Raw genomic sequence first — 22,282 nt, forward strand, 5'->3', positions numbered from 1 at the left:
GAAATACAGTGAATGTGCTAAAGTCATCCACATCATTAATGAGAGAGAGAAAATGAGGGGAAAAATGCTAATAGAGATATAAGGAATTACCTTAGAATGATGACTGCGAAAGCTGGTAAAACTATAAATGTGGCATTAATTTTTAATATAAACACATGTCAGAAAGTATATTATAATTATTCCTTAAGTAATTTATTTTATTGTGTTTTATAGGTGACAAAGAAGTTACTTTTCCAAGTAGATTATTATTGTTGACAGCTTTTGTTTTTAATTCCACAAAATTTGAAGACACATCGAGTTAGCATTTGTAATGTATTTACATTCTGTAGTTGGTAGTACATAAGTTTTTAGGTCCCTTTGAAAATCCAGACCCTATAAATATGTCTGTATTCCATGCATAATAGAGCAGAATTTTGCTTACAGTTTCTAAGATTTCATAGTGATAGGCTAGGAATCTTTGCTTTAAAGGAGAATGTGTTGTTCTTGAATTATTACTTCCCATTTTAAAGAGCACATTGAACTATGAAGAATGTTGATGATTATTCCAGAGCACATAATGTAGAACTGGTGGATCATAAAGTCACAGAGCTTAGAGGATCTTAAAAGGGTTTTCTAACCTATGTCATAACCCTTTGGTTCAACCCTTGAATTAGCTTTGTCTTAAGAGTCCCTTCTGTTTTGAAAGGAGATGACCTCCAGTTGCCTTTGGTAGCTTAATTCTGTGTTTAATGCTCCCCGTCGGATAAAGTGAATCATGTTGCTGAATGTGTTCTGTTGTTGCTTTGCTTTACCTACTAAAAATACTACATATCATACAAGGATGTCTAGGAAGGGTTGAGATCTAATGTATAGTTCATATTGATGTTTATTTATTGAGAGTAATTTTACAGATACAATTTATTTTTATATATCTACTTGTCTGAGCAATGAAAAAGGGTTTTTATTGTTGTTTTGTTTTAGTTCTGCTATGAAGGCAAAGCTAATGTAGGTGCAAGCTTTTTTGGATCCCATTTAATAATATATCCTAAACATAGACCAGCTAGCGTTGCCCTTAAATTTCTAAAATTTGTATAGTGGTGACATTACGACAAAATTTTAAAAATACAGTGTGTTAAAATTAGAGAGGACGTATAATTAGCATTGCCAAGATATATTTTTGTTTATTTGTGTTGGCCTTATTTCAGTTGGCAAAATTGAATGCATTTTGCTACTTGTGCCTGTCTAGGGAATTGAATGCTCTACCCCATGCCCTCTGGGAACCTATGGGATAAACTGTTCCTCTCGCTGTGGCTGTAAAAATGATGCAGTCTGCTCTCCTGTGGACGGGTCTTGTACTTGCAAGGCAGGTAAGAATGGGTAAATAAGTCTTTAATTTGATCCTTGTCAAGTTATCTCCTAAAGACACAAAAAAGAAAAACCTTAACCAGGGTTCTAGCTCCAGTTGCACCAAAACTTAGTGTCTGACCTCCGCAAGCCCCTCATCCAGTATGGGCTGGAACGCTTTCCTGAGTCAAGGGAAGAGGCTCACATTAGATGATCTCTGAAGTCACTGCCAGCTCCAAAAGTCTGTGTGTCTGTGCACTTTTGGGAAGAGTAAACAAGCAGACATGTGTTCATGCCCCTAAATTGACTGGCTTGGAGTCATGACAAGAAACGCAGCCAAGCACCAATTTTATATGAGCACTAGAACGTGTCCATCCATAGGTGCAGCCAGGATCCTGGATTTACACAGTTGCTGGTTAATGGGGTCCTGCTTTAAAGATGGTGTTGTGTTTTCAAGCAGAATCCTTCGTCTCCCTTCCATATAAATATTTCACTTTCCTGATCTGAACAAAACTCAGCATTCCACAGTGTGCATCACTGCCCATTAAAGGTGCTTTGACGCTATATCTCTTTTTCAGTAGCCCACTAGTATGCAGTGCTAGCATCCTCGACAGATCACACAACACACAAGGCTGTTTGGGTCCTCAGGGGTGCCTTCTGTTCATTCCTGATGGAGGCCTAACTTGGCAGAACCAGTGCTCTCTGCTGCTGTGGCTGGGGCTTGCATCTCCAAGGCGTTTCTAAAGAGAAACGTGGTTTGGAAAGGCTCAGCAAGGCTCCCTGCTGCCTTTGTTCGCTCACATGCTCTGGCGTTCTTGTCGCACAGGCTGGCACGGGGTGGACTGCTCCATCAGATGTCCCAGTGGCACATGGGGCTTTGGCTGTAACTTAACATGCCAGTGCCTCAACGGGGGAGCCTGCAACACCCTGGACGGGACCTGCACGTGTGCACCCGGATGGCGCGGGGAGAAATGCGAACTTCCCTGCCAGGTATGCACAAATCAGCACCCTGACGGAAAACGCCTATGAGGAACTGATGTTGTAAAGTTGGCTTCTTTTTGCATTTTTCCTGACTTCAAGTGGCTCACTGTGAACCCAACTTCGGTAACTACTGGAAGAATCCAGGTATTTGGATTCAAATTGGACGTAGGATTGGAAAAGAGATAGACATGGAAACTGGTTAGATAGGCTCTGTGAGAATTTCTTCTTTCTTTTCCTTCATCTTGTTCAGTTTCCTCAACCCCCACCCTTTACTTTCTGTTTCTTATTCACCCATCTCTTGGTGGCAGCCAGTGAACAGTACTGGTCTCCAAATATTTTGTTTCCATTATCATGGAAATCTCCCTGCCTTTATGGTAGAAAGTGGCAGGGAGTTGAAAGGAGGGTGGTGACTGATGTCATAGAAATGCTCATGGAAGTGTTGAAAGAAGGTTTGGAAACAATGTCTTTTTAACATAAGTATCTCTGGAGCCACAAAAATTTCTTAAGTTGTCCCTATAGCTCACTCTATTCCCTTGACCTACTTTGGAGATACAGGTCATTAGAAATCTCATACTGCATCTACCTCAAGCTGTCAGGGAGTGCAAACAGGAAGTGCATTCTGGAGTAAGCTGCTGATTTCTTTTCCATCACTCTTTCTTTCTATAGCAATTATTTTCTCCTGAGCCATTAGGCATTCTCTCTGTGGTGTGTGTTCTCTGCCTCCAGGACATCATCTGATGGCGAGTTAACAATGTGACCCCCTGAACTGGGCCCCTCGAGAAGGGCCTTCCACAATGCTCTTGTCTCTCTGGGCTTCCTCCTCATTAAGTACAACCCACTTCCCAAAATAGAAAGGATCCCACTCATGGATATCCCATGGACAGAGCTGTCAGCTTTGCTGCCTCTCATCAGTCCAGTGGACAAATTATCAGTACTTGGAGATGAGCTTGAAGATCACTTTTTACTCCCTATCTGATTGTAGACAAAGCAAAGCCCCTGGCACAATCTCGTCCTTTTTCATACCTTAGAGGAGTTAGTAAATCAGTGAAGGCTGAGGGTTTAGTGGTTCATATCATGACAAAACTAAATCCTGTGTAGCTGTATCAAACATTGGTGGGGTCTACAAAATGATTGTTTTCTTTTTCTTATTTTAACAAGTTTTAGACAAATAATTATTCATCTAGCACCCACTACCTGTCTATGCTGGTTCCCATGTTCCTCCTCTGTGGTAATTCTGTACCCCTCTTTCTCTTAGTTCTTGGGTGGTGTTGGGAAGGCTTGTAGTGCCTCCCTCATTTCCCAGGATCTGTGGTGAAAGAGCTGAACTTTCCATTCTTTCTCCATAAACAAAACAATCATATCTATGAGGAGTCTTGTCTCCATCAGACCATCCAAACTGACGTGCACATGAAAATATAAAAGATCTGGAAGGGGAGGAGCAAGGAGGTGTGTCAACTCATACTTAGAACTGTGAGTCAGGATATTTTGTGTGGCTTAGACTTCTTCCTGAAAAGCATGATAATAATCAGAGAAAAGTAACAAAAGATCTTCATTTTTCTTTATAGTACCATGTATCTCATTGGCAACTTATGGCAATGAACTTAATTCAATTAAAACTATAATTTTTAAGATTAGTTTATAATTTAAAAATTTTTTAAATTATAATTTTTTTTATATTTTATAAAATATAAATAGGCAAGAGAATGGTGTGAACCCGGGAGGCAGAGCTTGCAGTGAGCCGAGATAGCGCCACTGCAGTCCGGCCTGGATGAAAGAGTGAGACTCCGTCTCAAAAAAAAAAAAAAAAAAAAAAATGACCCTGACCCACACAAAAAAGCTCTAAAATTATAGTTTTAAAACTATAATTTTATAATTAAAAAAATTTTTAAAGTGTGTTGGCATGATTGGCTTCACTATTTATATGTCCCAACCGTTGTGTCAGGCATAAACTAGGGTTTGAGTGACTTTAAAACACTGACTTCCTGGAGCCTATATTTTGGGGACTAAGAAGACATAGAAAGAGGTGATTAAGATGCATCCCTCTGGCTGGGTGCGGTGGCTCACGCCTGTAATCCAAACACTTTGGGAGGCTGAGGTGAGTGGATCACCTGAGGTCAGGAGTTGGAGACCAGCCTGACCAACAAGGTGAAACCCTGTCTCTACTAAAAATACAAAAATTAGCCTGGCAAGGTGGCAGGTGCCTATAGTCCCAGCTACTCGGGAAGCTGAGAATTCCTTCAACCCGGGAGGCCGAGATTGCGCTGAGCTGAAATCACACCACTGCACTCCAGTCTGGGCAACAGAGCGAGACTCCCATCTCAAAAAAAAAGAAAAAAAAAATAAAGATACATCCCTGTAAGAAGCGTTTGGGACAGCAGGGTACTGTATGTGAAATGGTTGACAGTGGCCTTTTCCTCTTCTGTTGTGGGATTTCCCAGGCCCTCATTGCTACCTTTGATGCTGTTTTCCATGCAGGATGGCACGTACGGGCTGAACTGTGCTGAGCGCTGTGACTGCAGCCACGCAGATGGCTGCCACCCTACCACGGGCCATTGCCGCTGCCTCCCCGGATGGTCAGGTGAGAGCCAAGGACCGCTAATTGAAAGGTGAAACCCGCCAACTTAACACCTAGTGCTGTTCCTTATCACTTCACAGAAACACACACAAGTCAACTTTTCAAAAAAAATGAAAATTCGATAAAGTTTCCAGTAAACTGAAACCTTTAATCTATAATCCAGGACTGATTTTTTGTTGTTTTGTGTAGGGGCAATTCTCTTGAGCTACAAGTAAGGTCCAGCTGTCAAAATTCAGGCCAGCAAGATGGGGAAAATGTGAATTGCTTTGAAGAGTTCAGCAAGACCACTGTGGTATATTTTGAGCACTGAAGAAAGAATGATTGAAATAAACCCTAAAAATATGACAAGGGTCACCTTAGTGAGGCAAAAAAATACAGATATTAATATGGTGAATATGCATATGCATATTATTGTATGGTTAATATGCAAATATTAAAATGTTCATTGCTGGAAGTAAAAGTTTTAAAACTTTCTTTTTTTACGATAATGTTCTGGTCATGACAAATTCATAATATGATTGAGTACAAATTCTGTAACCAGAGGGTGGGAGTTTCTCCTTACTTATATAGCTTCACGGTTTCAGCCAGGAAGTTTATCAAGCTAAAAGTGATACTGAAAGAAGAAGTTTCTGCTCATGGTATACAGACTTGCTAAGATATTTAGTGCCACCTTCCAAGTATCATGAGCAAAAACATTGTTCTTCTTCTAGGACTACTTTACATTCCTACCAGTAATGTACGAGGGTTCCATTTTTTTTTCATTTCCTCACCAACACTAGTTATTATCTGACTTTTTGATTCTAGCCATCCTAGTCAGTGTTCAGTGGTATCTCATTGTGGTTTTGCTTTCCATTTCCATGATGGCTGATGATATTGAACATCTTTCTGTGCATTTATTGGTCATCTCTATTATCTTCTTTATATAAATCCCTACTCAGACTCTTTGTTCATTTTTTAACTGGATTTTCTTTTTACTATGGCATTATAATCTTTATATTTTTTAGATATATGTCCTTATCAGATATATAATTTACAAATATTTTCTTCCATTCTTTGAGTTATTTTTTCCTTTCTTGATGATGACTTTTGCAGCAGAAAAGTTTTTATTTTGATGAAGTCTAGTTTATCTTTTTTATTTCATTGCTTGTGCTTTTGGTGTTAAATGTAAAAAAACATTGCCTGATCCAAGGTCACAAGATTTATGTCCATGTTTCTCCTAAAAATTTTATAGTTTTAGCTTCTGTATGTAGATATTTGATCCATTCTGAGGTAATTTTTACATACAATATGAGGTAGGGGTCCAACTTAATTCTTTTGCATGTGGCTATCCAGTTGTCCCAGCACTATTTGTGAAAAGACTATTCTTTCCCCCACTGAATTGTCTTGATACCCTTTTTAAAATTCAGCATTCCATAAATGTGAGAGGATTTATTTCTGGACTCTCTATTTCATTTCATTTGTCTATATGTCTCTCCTTATGCCAGCACCATACAGTTTTGATTATTGTAGCTTAGGAGGAAGCATTAAAACTGAGAAATTGAAGTCCTTTTAAATTGGTTTTTCTTTTTCAGGATTGTTTTAACTATTCTGGGTCCTTGAATTTCCATGTGAATGGTAACATCAATATGTTAATTTCCACAAAGAAGCAAGGTGGAAATTTAATGGAGATTGAATCTATAGATCAATTTGGGGAATACTGTCCACTTAACAATATGAAGTCTTCAGATTCATAAACATGGGATGTCACCAGCAACCTCTTCAGTAGTGTCTGTCAGCTTCTTGGAAAATGTTGAGAGCTTCTTTGGTTTCTAAAGGAGTAAACTGAGATGAACTGTCACGTGCTTGATTTCTAGTGTCTGAGAGCTACCTTGGGAAACAGGCTAAGGCTGGTGCAATGGACTTTATGTTCTACCAATAGGAGCTACCCACAGACACGAGGCCTCCCCAACCCTGTAGTTCCATCTTGACTTGCAAAACCAGTCACTGCTCAAGTGTCCACCTGCTTTGATGATTTAGAACTATCCTGTGAAAGGCACACTCTAGTGTACATGAGAAGAGCAAGAGATAGGATTTGGCCTGAAGCCAGCCGGAAAATGTGTTAGTTGCATTCCACAGTCTGGGTCATGGGGTAAGACAAATTATCCCATCTGGCCTTAGACCTATCAAGCTCCTACGGGAATGCAGTGGCTTTGTCACACAATGTAATCTTGTAATCCTCTGTCCATCTGTGGCCGGCCTGCTTCTCTAAATGGGAAGACTACTGCTTCATGCTGCTCTATTGCTTGTTGCCTACCATCTCTGCCTCATGGCCTGTCAGTCATTATTGCTCCTAGACCAGCTAAGTTGCCCCAGTGTCTCATTTCTGGGTCTTCTGTGTGGGCTGTTGGTCTGTAAGCATCTGTCAGTATCTAAGCCTGCTGTGAGGTCATCCCTCACAATTACAGAATACACTTGGTATACAAAAACACATGTAGAGGAAAAGAAAATTACTGAAGTTCCAAAAAATACCTACAATTGGACAAGAATTGGCTTAATTTTTTTTTTTTTAAAGAAAGAGCAGCTTCTGTATATTATTTACAAAGGTCATCATTTCATTGTCTGCACTGGACAGACTAATAATTTTTTACCCATAAAATTGTTTTGGGTTAGTACCTTGTTAGGACCTTTTTGAACGTAAAGAAGGTTTTACTTTCCATTTAAGACACCAGGTTTGAGGTCAAAAAATAAACATAAGCCCAGGGAAGCAAGCAACTCTATTTCCTCTCATCCCTGTTGCTGAGATTGCTGTAGGTGAAATGTTAAGTATCCCTGGACAGGGCAGCAGTATGTAGGATAGGAGGCTTGTGTGTAGTGAGGCTTTTATGAATAAATCAGTGAAATCTGACACAGAAGCCAGGGCTCTTCCCCTGATCAAATCAACACGATGGCCTTAAGTGCTCCATCAACTGTGGACACTGTGGGGAGAGGCTGATCAGTTGGATTTGGAGCCAGAGATAAGAGTCAGGAGGGCCTTGTTCCTCTTTACAAAGGAATTGACATGACTAAATTGAGGAAGTCTCACCCTAAGGTGAGATACCAAGGAAGATGGCTTGCTGTCTTACTGTGTACCCACATCCACCATTTCTTATAACTTCAACCCACTATCTAGCATTTGACTGTCTGTTCTCTCAAAGGAACTGAGGCTTTTTTATTTCTATTATAATTGATAGTACTATTTTACCTAGTCATAAAATAAGTCCTCAAAATATACTGTTATGAAAAGTAAACAAAATAAAAGTTGTGTTTGACATTTTAGATCCTATTTCCAAAAAAAGTACCATTTTATTGTAGTATGTGGTTATTTAAAACCTTAATTTATTGTCATTTTTAGCCAATACACTATTTTATCAAAAAGAGGCAGATTGCAGTAGAAGAATGAGGAAAATGAAATACCATTCAGGATTTAGGCTGTGTCCTATGCTGCTTCTCCTGCACCTCTGGACCTCTGGTACACACACACACACTCTCTCTCTCTCTCTCTGCTATGAAATGAGGCTCGCTTTTCAAAATGATTATACTGAAATTTCAGATGTCAATGAAATATAATTATGAGTGTTTGTGTATACTTATGTATGTGTGTTTCCAGAGTAGTGGAGTGATATACTTTATAAAAGCATTTTCCCAAAATTACAGAAACAGGCTGAAGTTTATGTCTTCTTTTCTGCTCTGACTTCAGTCAGCCAGAACACCCATTTGCTGAGCCTTACAGCTAATCAAGATTTCATTCCAGCTGACTGGGAACATGTGCGGTGTCCAGCCTCATTCCCAGCCCTGGCTAAGATCACTGTCACCTGGGAACTCTTCGAACTTGCATATTCCCAGTCCCCACCTCACACCTACTAAATGAGAATTTGGAAAGTGGCTGAGGATGAGGAAGATTATGGAGCCTCTGCCCATCCAGAAAGCAACTTTGATACAAATTTGGAAAAGATTTGGAAATCCCTCAGGATGTACTCCTTGGCACATGAAGTGCAAGCCGGATTTCTGCCCCAACTTAGCCCCTTGAGCAGGGGCTCTTGCATAGTGCACAACTTGCAAAACCTTACTTGGTGGCTTTGTCTGCCCTGGTGACCCAGGCAGGCAGTGGCAGTTACGGTCTGCATAGTGGCATCTGCTGTGTCGTATTACTCTAGTTATTGAAGAGCTTGGGGTCTGGGGTGCATTTCTTTGACAGAAACCACATAATCAATGGCAAATGAGAAGAGGAGGTTCAAGGATGTGTTTATACCAGAATAAAAAAGTTAAACACTAAACAGATAAAAAGGAGAATAGGACACCCAGTGAAACTCTAGGGGTCTTGAGAAAGAGAGGAGAGACTATCAAGGCATGGTATAATTGTAAGGGGAGGGGAAGGAGAATAAGAGGAGAGGTTGGGGGCTCATCTGAGCCCAGCCAGGAAGGGTGGAATTGGAAGGAGGAGCACCTGTGGGCAAGTTGATGTGAAGAGCCCACTTCTCCGCTCTTCCCAGCAAGCAGAACTAGGCCTAGAGTGGCCGCAGCCTCCCTCCACAAGGAAAGCTCTCCTTTCCATGTTTTACCAAACAGCAAGTTTGACCAGCTGAGTGAGTGAGCTGCTACTTCAGGGACTAATCTGTCGTGAGGTGATGTCTCATGCAGCTAAGGGATGCCTGAACTGTTAAAATAAGGGGAGACCTACCTTCCTTTGTCCAGTGACATATAAGTGTAAATCCAAGTTGGAGGTAATAACTTTAGTCAAATGAGTTTAATTAACATGCCTGCACCCAATCAGCCACAAGTACAAATGACTCACTATCTGACCCTTTTGGGTATTGAGGGCTGGAGAGTGTGTCTGCAGGTTCATATGTATATGTCTGTCTGTTTGGTCTTGGGAGAGGGGATCATATAAAAGCAGAAGGCTGGGCCCCTGCTGTGAGGGTGAAGGGAGGTGCTCATTCCCCCCCCCCCCCCAAAAAAAGGCCACAGAAAAAACCAAAGCTCCAAGATCTGCCTAGCAATCCTTTCTGCTTGCTTTTATTGGGGTCCAGACTGAGGCAGGCCATGGTGTCTGGTGTTTTTTTTTTTTTTTTTTTTTGTCTTGCAAGTGCAAAGGCAAACATCTCTGATTTATATGACTTATTAAGACTTTTTTCAACTTTGTTGAACTATATAAAGCAGATTCTTTTTTACTGGGTCTTTAAAATCCATAGTATCCAAATAGAAAGATTTGGTTTAACAACCATTTGTTGAGTGTCTCCAGGTTCTATGCAACCATAATGCTTGGGTGCTGGGAACACGGAGAGGAAGTGATGCCAACTCCCATCCTGCAGAAGCTCACATTGCATCAGGACAGTCGCTCTATCAGCAGAGATGGATATACCAGTGAATAACTTCTCTATACTACACCACACTACACTGTACTACACTACACTACACTACACTACACTACACTACACTACACTACACTACACTACACTATGCTACTGCTTTGTTGGTCAAAGGATTAGAAAAGCAGAAAAAGTGTTGTAACTAAATACTATAGTTCCTCCATCTTATAATTACCAAGCCCAATTATTATCAACAAATATCTCTCTTTGCTCTAATATATGTTTAATAGCTTGTTGCCCAGGAACTAGACATTGAATCAAAATAATTTCCTTCATTCACTAACGCTCCAAATATTGGAATACTGGCATAAGGAATATAAGCAATTAAGTAAGACAAGGATTTGGGGTTATATCTATGAGAGGGGAAAGAATGACATCCCAGATGATTTATTTACTGCATTCATGCAATCACAAATGCCCAGTGAATGCTGATTTCACATTGAGGCCGCTGGCATAATGCATCAGGCATTAATTGCACGAACATTTCTTTAGAGCTGCTTAGCTGAAGTTTATCACGATCATTCAGCCATTGCCTAGCAACTTGTGGAGGCTATCAAAGAGCTCTTTGTCCTCAGTCCTGGCAAAAACAGTCCCTTACAGATCTCCTTATCAGCATTAGAACATTTATCAGAAAAGAAATGCTCCCATTGAACCAGAGATGGCTGCAGATTTAAACCTACCCCCTTCCCATGTTGCCCCTTCTTCCCAATATTTTAGAAGTTATTTCCTGAACTATTAAAGTTTTTATCTGTTTTTTGCTAAAACTTCTGAAGGAATTTCCTTAAGATGTCATATAATTCTTTTATGGCCTAATAATCTGGGCTTACATGTAAAAACACAGACCTGAGCCCCTAAATGTGTATCTGCTCAAGAATAAGCAAGGCAGACATCTCCACCTCCTTAGCAGGGAAGGGTCAACATTTTTGATACACAACCTATAAATATGTTGGGCTTCCTGGTTTGAGTGAAGACTTATTCAGGAAAGCAAAGAATGCTGTGGTTGCTCCATCCCATTGGAAAGTGGTCCTGAATATCATACAGGAAATAGGAATTATGTGTATCGATTCATTCGACAAATATTTATTTAACACCTCCCATGTGCTAGGTGCTATGGTGAGCAAAAACAGGCATTGTCTCTCCCTCAGGGAGCTGCCAGAATTAATTACCTTTGGTGGAGAATTGGAGGGGAGTCTTCATCTGCATTTTCTTCTATATCTCTCCAGAATTCCTCTTCCCCGCATCTCTGCTGACATTGACTTAGTTTCATGCCTTGTCACTTTGATCATTTTTTTTATTTGGGGAACCCCAAATGGGGGTTCTGCAGGTAAAAGAGCACCTGACAGGTTTTCTTTCTTCCCAGGCTCAACATCTTCCGGCCATCTTCTGCCCTCCTATAAAGCACAAATTTAGTTATGCCCCTTCCTTCTTAAAATTGTTCATTTGGTCCCTGTTAACACCAGGGGGAGGTTCACACTCTATAGCATGGTGCTCTTGGCTCAACTCAACGTGGCCACTGCTTGGCTGCCCAGATGCCTCACCTGCTCTCCCCAGCCCCTGAGTTTTAGCTGTACCCAACACTTGCAATTCCCAAAGGACAGACACTTCTTTGGGCCTCTGAGCCTTGCCACCACTGTTCTCTTAGCCTGCAGTCCTCTTCCCCCTTCACAAGCTACCTCCCTTCCTGATCATGATCCCCAGGCAGAGCAGGGTGTGCCTGTTCTGTGGTCATTATCACCCTGTAGTTACATTTTTAAGAAAACTTCTCACAGCAAACCAGTAGCTGGCCAGATCCCTTGAATGTTTGCTGAGTTGGGTTTCCTTTTCTGCCTTTGACAAACAAGGAAACAAAAAGATGTTTTGTAGGACCCTAGCAAAGCTGGCAAAAAATAAGAGGAGATAAATATAAATAATACACATGTACCCACACAGAGCCAGAAATAATGGTTAAAGCAAAACTTACAACTCTTCATCCTGGAGAATATTTCATTGCAGGGTTATCCTTACATGGAAGTCACATCAGCAGTCATATACCTGGTGCGACTTAGAGAAACACTTACCCAACACTCTCTTCGTGATACTTACTGCCTGAAATTCTACAATTAGATATTTATTTCTTAGGCTCTTAGAATGCATGCTCTCTTAGAATATCAATATTCTCCAGAGAAGGTACTACTCAGCAATAATAAATGTATCTTGTCCTTTTCTGACTGTAAGATGAAGGGAAAAATAACTAGGAGGGCACAGAGGGCCAGAAGGGGAGAAGCAGCAATAGGAGAAGAGGGTACAGCAAGAGGAGGAAAGACAACTCCACACCTTTCCCTGGAATTGCCCCCTAACTGAGACATACTTGATATTTATCTTCACATAGATTAGGCATTAGTATCTGCAAAATGCTGACTCATTTTTTACTGATGACAGAGTAAATAAAAGGGCTTGAATTTTTAAGAGGGTGTTGGTAATAGAATTTTTATAATTTATATTCAAAGGAAACATTTCTTTGCAATTCTAAACTAAAAGTTATTTTCAAGTAAGCTTGGGTCTGTTGAAAGATGCTTATATGATTGGACACAGAAGGTTTGATCAATGATCTATAGAATTTGCTATGATTCTCTGGAAATGAAATGATGGGTAAACCATATGAAACAAGCTTATCTCTGCAGTGGATCTTCTTGCTATAGGGTGGGCCTTGTTACTTATACAAACATTACCAGGATATAGTTGATTATGACTGATGGCTAGGCTAATCAGCTGAACAAACCTCTTAAGGGAAGAGGAATCAGTTATGAAAGAGAGGATCTCTTTATTCAGATTTGCCTATCTGGCCTGTAGTCATTTTTCTTAACATGCTCTGATTGAGAATAGGCTAAGCTATACATAAATCATGATAACCTATGATATAAAAAAGCAGCAAATACTTTTGACCTAAAGTGTACTCCATTCCATCTTAACTGAATTTATTAAGTGCAATTTGAAGTAGTGATTTGGCAAGTAGTTGATAAACTAAGTCATCATAAATGGCTAAATCTTACCTGTCCCCCAAGTCCCCACCCTAACAAAAAAGCATAAAAAATCGGGACTGCTTTTTCAGGATGATGATCAGTCAGATTAACCAGGTAATTACTCAGTTTCCACTTCTTCAAAATCTTCATTGGGATTTGTCTTGATGGCATCAGACTAAAATGCCCTGGGTTGATTGTCTAAGTCTCTGTGATAAGCAGGTGTCCCCGTCTTAGCTGTAGTTAAGCAGGAGTCTTGGCTCACAGTCAGAGTCTAGGACCTGAATTTGAATTGAGAGTGAAGTGTTTAGCAGGTTACCCTTGTTGGTACTTTCTTTAAATTCTCAAAACAAAGTTTAGGTTTGCAGCCTCGTTTTGAAGTGGTTTACTGCTTAATATGTTTGATGCTTCTGCCCAGTATAGGTGTGGATATAAATTCCAGGTAAGATTCTGTGGCTGATGTATCACATCTGGGGAGGGTAGAGTTTGCAATTTCATCTCAGATTTTCGAAAGAGATTTGAAAAAAAAAGATAATATGTTTATGATTGCAAGAAAAAAATCAACATAGTAGGCCCAGATTTCATACTTTATTCTATGGGAAACATTTAAACCCCAATTGGTTTATGAACAGACCTGGTCTCCTTTCTTCAGCCCATGGTCCGAATGAAATAAAAGTCTGTTGTTGGGTCAAGCTAGACACAGTGAGGTCTGCATGCTTTCTTGCCTATTTAATGGCCTTTACCACGTGGGAGACTTTCAGAAGGAAAAAAACAGGAACAGTAAAAAGTGGATCTTCTTGCTATTCCAGTGTTCACCGGAAATGGTGTACCAATTAGCAACATTCATATTATAGTTTGGGATTGCTTCCATGTTAAGGTTCAGACTGTGGTGACTTTTTGCCTGATTACTTTAGAAGCCAAAACTGTAACACAAGACATGACCGTCTCAGCATCGTGGTACTGGGTGGTTGTTAGTATTCTGGAATCCTGGAGGGTCTGCGTGCTTGCTCTTAATGTGTTTTCATTTGGTCTGAGGCCAGCAACTGCCAGTTCACTACTAATTATAACTTATTGCCTTTCAATGTGAAGAACATTTCTTTGAGTTGTGAGGAATTCTGGCAAGAAAGAGGCCCCTGTTGTATTTCCAATACGAATGTACAGAAGAGACTTTTATTTATCTCAAATAAAACCTGGTTTTAGTTTTATTTTTGCAACCTTGGCTTTCCTTTCTGTTTCCTTTTGTCATTTTTTTTAATTCTAAAGTTTCTCAGTATTTAAAATGAGAGTTAAACAACTGCATACAGTTTCATAATAATCGATAGCATAGACAACAGCTACAAATAATGTCAGTTGTGATATTCTGCCAATATCTCTCCAATGTCAGGTAAGATTTTTAAGGAGGAATTTGGTGGCACGTGTCAGTGCATCTTTCTGTTCTGCACAATGCACCATCAAGTTATTTTAAGATTATGTTTATTTGTTTAATCCAGGGGAGGGTTTTCTTTGTGTAAAACATTTTATGGAACTGTTCATTGCCTTATCCTTTTACACTTTATTTCTCTGTGAAAACAAAGAATGGGAGGAGGAGGAGGAAGTCACCAAGGGCTAAAAGGTATCGTATTGTTGATAAATTTTACTTGCAATAGACAGAGCCCTTGGGCTTCCACTTTATTGCCTCCTCCTGAAGAAGAAAAATCAATATAACAAAAGTTTGTTATTCCTTCTTCGTGACTCCATAGAAAATCGTTCTGGGTATTATTTTAATGTTATGATACTGTGTATTGATGTTTATAAGATGGTAACTCTCCATTCATTGCTGCTGGTGATCCTCAGGTTTAACACTGTGAGCTTAGTCCTCATCTTTGAATTAGCATCTGCAGAAACTCCGCACTGCCTCTCACTCAGCCTTGCCCCATGTGCATTATTTCAGGTGTCCACTGTGACAGCGTGTGTGCTGAGGGACGCTGGGGCCCCAACTGCTCCCTGCCGTGCTACTGTAAAAATGGGGCTTCATGCTCCCCCGATGATGGCATCTGCGAGTGTGCACCAGGCTTCCGAGGCACCACTTGTCAGAGGAGTAAGTGTCTCATTAGGCAGTAATTTCCACCTTCCCTTCCCTGGGCACCATGTATCAAATAATGATCTCTGTCCCACCTCTCAGTTTATAGTGATGTCCTGTTGCAGTTGAAGGCAAAAGAGAGTGTAATGGTTCACTTGTCCTTTGCAGAACTGTGTTGAGAGCACTTCCCTAAGAGCTTCATTCTTTCCAGCCTTCAGAACTAACCTAACAGATGGGGATTTAACCATTTCTTCTCAATAATTACTTCATTGCCTCATTGGCACAACCATCAGGATATATTTCTTCACCCTTCCTGAAAGCTTTGGAATGGTGTTCTAGAAATTCACTGACCTGTAAATATGTTATTCAGCAATTTGGCATTGGCCTTACCTCAATTACCAGACGTCAACATCAGCCAAACCTTGAGGCAAATCATTCATCCTGCTAGTAGTCTTAAAATCAGTGCTATGGGGAAAATGGAATTGCAGAGTTGAAAAAGGAGACTGTTGACGTTGGTCCTTAAGACTTCTGAGTTAGAAGATTAAGTAATCTTTTAGTAAATGCAATCAAAAAAGAATATGTAACTAATTATAAGTTATACTATTCTAATTTTTTAAATTGCCTTTCCCCCCATAAGAATTCCATGCAGTTATCATATATTTAAATCTGAATAGTATCTTGGCAAGAACTTAAGTATATAGCGTTTTGGTTAATCACTTTTCGATTACAGTCATTAACCTGGACCATTTTGAGGAGGAAAACTCTTCAAATTTTGACTGTTGATCGATTTTTATTGCCAGAAACGACTCTTAAAGAATAAAGAATCAACAAATGGATTGAGAGTACTGATTTGAGACTTATTAGTATTTCAATTTTTTTATCTCTTTATTTATTCAATGAAAATTCCTGGAGCCCTGCTTTATGCCAAGACTTGAGCTAACTGGGGCCTTAAATGGGAAAATAAAGAAGACTAAGACATTTGCTTGCTCTCAAGAAACTCAGAGTTTAGTGGCTTCTTTTCCTCATTAAGGGGTTCCTTTGTTCCTTCGTTGTTCTTGTTTTCTACTTGGAAAATTCTCCGTATCTTTTTTACTTTTTTTTAAGGTTTTGCTTTTTAACCTCTAAAACTTTAACTAGATCCCGATCTGGAATGCGAGACAAACGCATCTCAGAAGGATAACTGCTGATTTCCCTTCTGTTTTCAGTCTGCTCCCCTGGTTTTTATGGGCATCGCTGCAGCCAGACATGCCCACAGTGCGTTCACAGCAGCGGTCCCTGCCACCACATCACCGGCCTGTGTGACTGCTTGCCTGGCTTCACAGGCGCCCTCTGCAATGAAGGTAAGGCACGAAGCATCCCGGACAGCTGGGTGGTGATGAGCACGCCCCGGAGAGTCTGTCCTCAGGCCTCCCCTTGGCCTTCCTGAAGGCCATGTTTTCAGCTGTCTGCTGGGAATGTCTTCTGCTGTGCTGTGTCTGCAGCTTCTCAGATAGGACTTTGAGCTTTGGAAAAGCTGGCTTGCCACTCCAGCAAAACCTTTTTATTTCCTGAGATGTGCTACTCTTCAGTTTTAGCTGGACATGTCCTCCCATAAAAAATCAATATGCGGAAGAATTTTAGACTCCCAGAGCAAGAAGTCGTGAAGTCATATTTCTAGAAGTGCAATGATGTCCCCTGGTTTGTGATGCCTTAATGCAAATCTTTGGCTTCATGGATTTGTAAAAATGAGCCCATTCAAGATGAAGGATGCTGCTGAGCAGAGATAGCTACCAATGAGCAGCTGGGCCTGTGACCTTTAAAGTTATTTCCTGTGCTAAGATTCTAGGGTTCTGCGAGAGGGGTTTTGATTGTGAGTTACTGACCTATAGCTTATTCACAGTGTGTCCCAGTGGCAGATTTGGGAAAAACTGTGCAGGAATTTGTACCTGCACCAACAACGGAACCTGTAACCCCATTGACAGATCTTGTCAGTGTTACCCCGGTTGGATCGGCAGTGACTGCTCTCAACGTAAGTCTTGTTTGAGAACAATTAATAAACTGTTCTTATTTGTTTGTTTTCAGATTCTTTAGGATTGAAGTGTGAGTGTTTTTATATAATCAAGAAAGAATATATGACTAATTAAAAGACACATTCTACTTTAAATTCTTTTTTTAAAATTCTTTTTTTTTTTTTCCCATTACGACCTCTATGCAATGGCCCTATGTTTAAATCCAAATAATGTCTTGGAAAGAACCTAAATATGTAACATTTTGCTTATCCCCTTTTCAGTGATTCATCGTCCATTGAAATAAAGCAAAAACAGCTGTATTGAGAAATCTATCTCTTCATTTTGTGTTTATCTGGAGAGTTAATTACAGAGAAAGAAAAAATGGAATTAAATGATGTAAGCCTTAGAAACCTATTGGGAACCTGAGTGAACTGCCCAACTAATACGCTTAGCTTCACCTTGGCATCACCCAAGTGCCTTCCACACCACTGGATTTCAGACAGGAATTGTGTGACCCTATAAGGGACTATATAGATGACTCTTAGAGCACCCATGTCATGAAAAAAATGACATTGACTATAAGTCATTCATGAATGTTTTGAAAGGGTCAGTGCAATGTCTAAAAGTATTCAACTTTTGACCAAAGAATAGCATATGTATGGGGTAATCTGGTTTCATTCATTTTAAATTTTATGAAACACTCTCAGTTTATATTGAATTCCCCCATCATGCACATAAGAGAAATCAAAGAATGACTGTGTGCAGTCATTTTACATGGTGCTTTATTGATAATTCAATTCAAACTTCACAGTTACAAGCAACCTGCAAATACTAATTGATGAGCAATATGTTTTTTACTGGAAGATTTTTTCTGAATGTTAATTTTTTCCATAAGTAGTCCAGGCTGTACCCCATTTTTTAGGAATAAGGGAAGAGAGCTAATAAATCTCAGAAGTGTAGCTCTTTGGTGAAAGAAGTGTTATGCGATATGATTTCACTCCATTCTGGGGACATCACTTCAGAAGAAATCAGTCTGTTTAAATCTACATGTGTTGCAAGGGCTCTGACTGATGGTTGGGCGTATAGGTTTGGGAAGAGTAAAAGGTCCAATATCATTGTCATAAAATGATTGATTTATATTGCTCCTTTAAAAGTAGTCTTTATTTTGGAAATTTGTCCCTTCCTCATTTGGAGGAGGAATGTGCTGAAAGGAATAAAAATAGAAACACAACTATGAATGGAGACTATAGTGTTGCCTGTCCCAATAATCACTCCACAGGAAGCTGATTTATTTGGCAAAAGCCTTTGCTTCTCCTGGGGATCATTGATTTCATTGATTCCCTTATGGACTCTATGGAACCATCTTCATATTTCTTCTTAGCTGATTGTGAGCCTGTCTAAAGAGAGCAAAGTCCTTCACAGTGAAAACACAGACTTTGAAAACTTAAAGGGGTACATTTAAAGGGGCAGGTGTCCTTGGGAAAATGATTTTTTAAAGCACTATCTCTACGTTTACCTTTTGGGAATATAAAGTTGAGTGATGCTTATTCCCATTCTCTTATCATAACAAATATGGGGAGAAAAACCTAATGGCAGTGGGTTACCTCAGAAAAATATATCGTGAACATAAATGGGTTTACAAAAGCTGGTTAAATATCATCTAAGGAATAGGTTGTTTTAGGTAAAGAGTGCTTCACTGAGCGTCAAATGGGCTAGACGCTTCAACAGTTTTCACTGAGTCTCACTGTGGCTTTGGGAAAGCTGTATTTGTCTAACAAATAACAAATATTATTATTAATCTATGTGACCTTGTACGAGTCACTATTAACCTTTTGTGTGCTCAGTTTCTTCATCTGTAAAATTAGGGTGTTGTATTTAGAAAATTTGTTCTAATGCTCACTCGAGACCTCAAGTGTCAGCTAGTATTTTCCCCTTGCTCTTGGACAAAAACAGTGCACACAATTATGGAAGATTTTTTTCATTTAAAAAGTTACTTCATATGTATTATTGATTGTCTTTATTGGTCCACATTCCCTATGGGGTAGGCATATAGAAATTACAGGTGGTCCTCCTTTTATGCAATTATGTTCCTAAAGTATTAATATGAATAAAAAGTATTTTCTGTCAATGAAATTATTTTACCCCCTGATCTTATGTTATTATTTCACAGATACTTTATCTGACTTTCTGATGTCTCTTCAATTGGCAGTGACCCCTAATGATTTAATTGTATTATTTTCTGGATCTTCCAGTTAAGAGTTTTTACAAGGAAACCAATTTTTACATACCACTGGGAACCTCAATATTTAAAAGGAGCCTGAAGTGACAACTCTAGAGTAGACTGAAGGGTACAGGATTTAGAAATTGTGAACATGAGCTACATAGCCTTGGGTCCTTTAACCTCTCTTGAGTCAAGTCATTTTCCACACCTTATCTCTGCTCAAATGTCCTCTCCTCACAGAGGCCTTCCTCAGAGGAGTAGCTCCCAAAATTATTGTCTTCCTTATCCTCCTTATGTTTTTTCATAATACCTACCACCATTGATTTTTCATTTTGTTGGTTGGTTGGTTAGTTTGCCTGCCTCCCCTACCAAAATAGAAGCTTCCAGAGGATGGTTTGGACTTTGTCTTATCCTCTGCTATCTCCCTTGTGCCTGGAACAGTGTTGGGTACATAATAGGTGTTGAATATGTGTTTGTTGAATAACTGAATCTGTAAACTTGAGGTGATTTTTGCCCCAGCCACCTCACTCTGCAGCTGTAAATGAATACATATGTCAATAATGACAGTCACTGTTGAAGTTGCCATGGCCATCTGGGATTTAGTGCAGAATTCAGAGCAGTGTGCTTTCTTAGTCCTGATGTACACTGCTAACCTCTCACATGCAGGGAGATGTGTAGGGGTGGATGGAATTCTCCCTACTTAGTACTGGCCTCAGAACTCTGATGGACTTCTCCACACCTGTAATTTCAGCATGTCCACCTGCCCACTGGGGCCCAAACTGCATCCACACGTGCAACTGCCACAATGGAGCTTTCTGCAGTGCCTACGATGGGGAATGTAAATGCACTCCTGGCTGGACAGGGCTCTACTGCACTCAGAGTAAGTGACAAGCCTTCTGAGGCTCACCAAGGGGAGCCTCGTCCAAGGAGGAAACAGCCTTACCCTCCGCATGCGTGACCGGAGCTCAACAAAGGTCTCTGAGGTTGGAGTACTTCCCTCTCCTAATGCCCTGTAGACATATAAATTTCTCTAAGTGATTAAGAGCTACTTCATTCCAAGTACTCTGTCTCTAGGTTCTATCTCCACTGAGGTAGAGCAATGCTGTGTGATGGTATGCAGTTTATTTCTCTTCTCTCCTTTAACCAAATCATATTTATATGGATCAAATTCTCAATCCTTTAACAGCACAAAAGTTAGGATAAGTATAGAGATTAGAAAGTTAGAGAAGACAACAAGCCTCACTGCCTGATTTAATGTGCGCTCTTGGAAAAGGTGGAGTTCCGTGTTTTTCGAATGGTAGCAAGCTTCAGAATCACCTGGAGGACACAACAAACACAGAAGCTGGTCCCATCCCCAGAGAGCCGGAAGCAGCGAGTCTGGGCTGGCACCTGAGAATTGCCATTTTTATCAACTGGTAGTAATGCCAGGCTGGGACCATGCTTTGAGAGTCACTGCCCTAGTTCTTTTCCCCATTTTGTAATTCATAGCATCCTAACCATTTTTTCTTCCATTAGGCTTTTAGCATGGTAGGATATAGTGTGCAAAGTACTTACTCCAAAGCTGAGCATCATTGGGGAAGGAAGATCATTCTCTGACCTCTTACCTTCGGTTGAGTAAAGGAGACAAGAAAGGAAGGCATGTGTTATGGTTAAGTACTAATAATAGCGTATATTTTAAAATAATAGCAAGAAGCTGAGGAGGACAGATGGGTCTGAAATTGAGCAATTCTTATTTAATACTAATTAGAGTACATAATTAAAGAATAGGCTGAAAAAGTCTTTAGAAACTTTCTAGAAGATAATGTAGACCTTGAACCAAGAGTTGAAAAGGATAATTGGCAAGGAAGGTGGCTGGCCCAAGCATATTCTTCAGAGTTCATATATCTATAAATATTGTTTAACTTCTTAGAGAAAGGTGCTTGTAAGATATTATTTATAATTCTAAAATTAGAACGTGCTTCAAACAGAGAACCCTTTTTCAAGTGCAAGTAACATGATATAGTGGGAACAACATGGGGTCCAGAGCCAGACCTCCCTGCATTTGAATCATGGCCCTGCCGTCCTGCCAGTTGCCAGCTGTGTGACTTAGGGTACTTGGGGCTTAGTTCATGTCTACAGGATGGGAATATCCATCCCTGCATTTCTGGCCTGCTGTAAAGATTAAACAAGAGAACGCATGAAAAGAATCTGGCACAGAGTAGGTGCTAAATAAATGCATGACAGCAGGGAGTCATCAGTGCGTACTGGCATCTGGGCACTGCCTCTGCTTCTTGAAAGTTCCATAAGAAAATGAGAAAATGAAAAGCATATGTAATATTTGGAAACAATCATTGAATCAGCCTGCATTGAATCTTTCATCACGCCAGAGATCCCCAAGACACTCTTGCAGGGCAGCTGCCAGCCCATGTAAGCCAACAGAATTTGTGGGTGTCTTTAGCTCAAGAGACTCGCCGGTCTAAGCATTGAAAATCATGCAGCAGTATGAAGGGTTATTGCTTTTTACAAAGCACTCGTGAAGTACAATTGTTTTTTAAGGTAAGCATTCTAGTACACCTCTTCAGGGAAGTTGATATTATCTAAGATAATAACAGATACAGTGGACAAGGCTAGTAGCAACAATAGAGATGTTCTGTACTACAAGTAAAAGCATACAGGTAATTTTAATATAAAGTACCCGTCTCAGTCCGTTGGAATTTGAGTCCAGGATTCTAGTAGAAATGTGAAAGAATGAAAGGAAATGTCCTATTCTTCCAGG

At 40.0% G+C, this 22,282-nt stretch overlaps 1 protein-coding gene across 3 annotated transcripts in view; it reads left to right on the forward strand.

Annotated features, from left to right (window-relative positions):
* Positions 1-22,282, forward strand: part of MEGF10 (multiple EGF like domains 10) — a 233,414-nt gene that overhangs the window by 190,785 nt on the left and 20,347 nt on the right. For 2 of the 3 annotated variants that reach the window (XM_063706742.1, XM_063706741.1), the window contains 7 exons: positions 1,226-1,346; positions 2,150-2,313; positions 4,780-4,882; positions 15,190-15,336; positions 16,524-16,658; positions 17,198-17,326; positions 20,279-20,407. In XM_063706742.1, coding sequence (XP_063562812.1) covers positions 1,226-1,346; positions 2,150-2,313; positions 4,780-4,882; positions 15,190-15,336; positions 16,524-16,658; positions 17,198-17,326; positions 20,279-20,407 — 928 coding nt within the window. Of the gene's footprint in view, positions 1-1,225; positions 1,347-2,149; positions 2,314-4,779; positions 4,883-5,068; positions 5,332-15,189; positions 15,337-16,523; positions 16,659-17,197; positions 17,327-20,278; positions 20,408-22,282 lie in introns of those variants that run through there. The other variant, XM_063706743.1, reaches the window with a different exon arrangement.

The sequence above is a fragment of the Gorilla gorilla genome, chromosome 4, assembly GCF_029281585.2.
Source record: "Gorilla gorilla gorilla isolate KB3781 chromosome 4, NHGRI_mGorGor1-v2.1_pri, whole genome shotgun sequence".
In the NCBI taxonomy this organism is placed as follows: domain Eukaryota; kingdom Metazoa; phylum Chordata; class Mammalia; order Primates; family Hominidae; genus Gorilla; species Gorilla gorilla.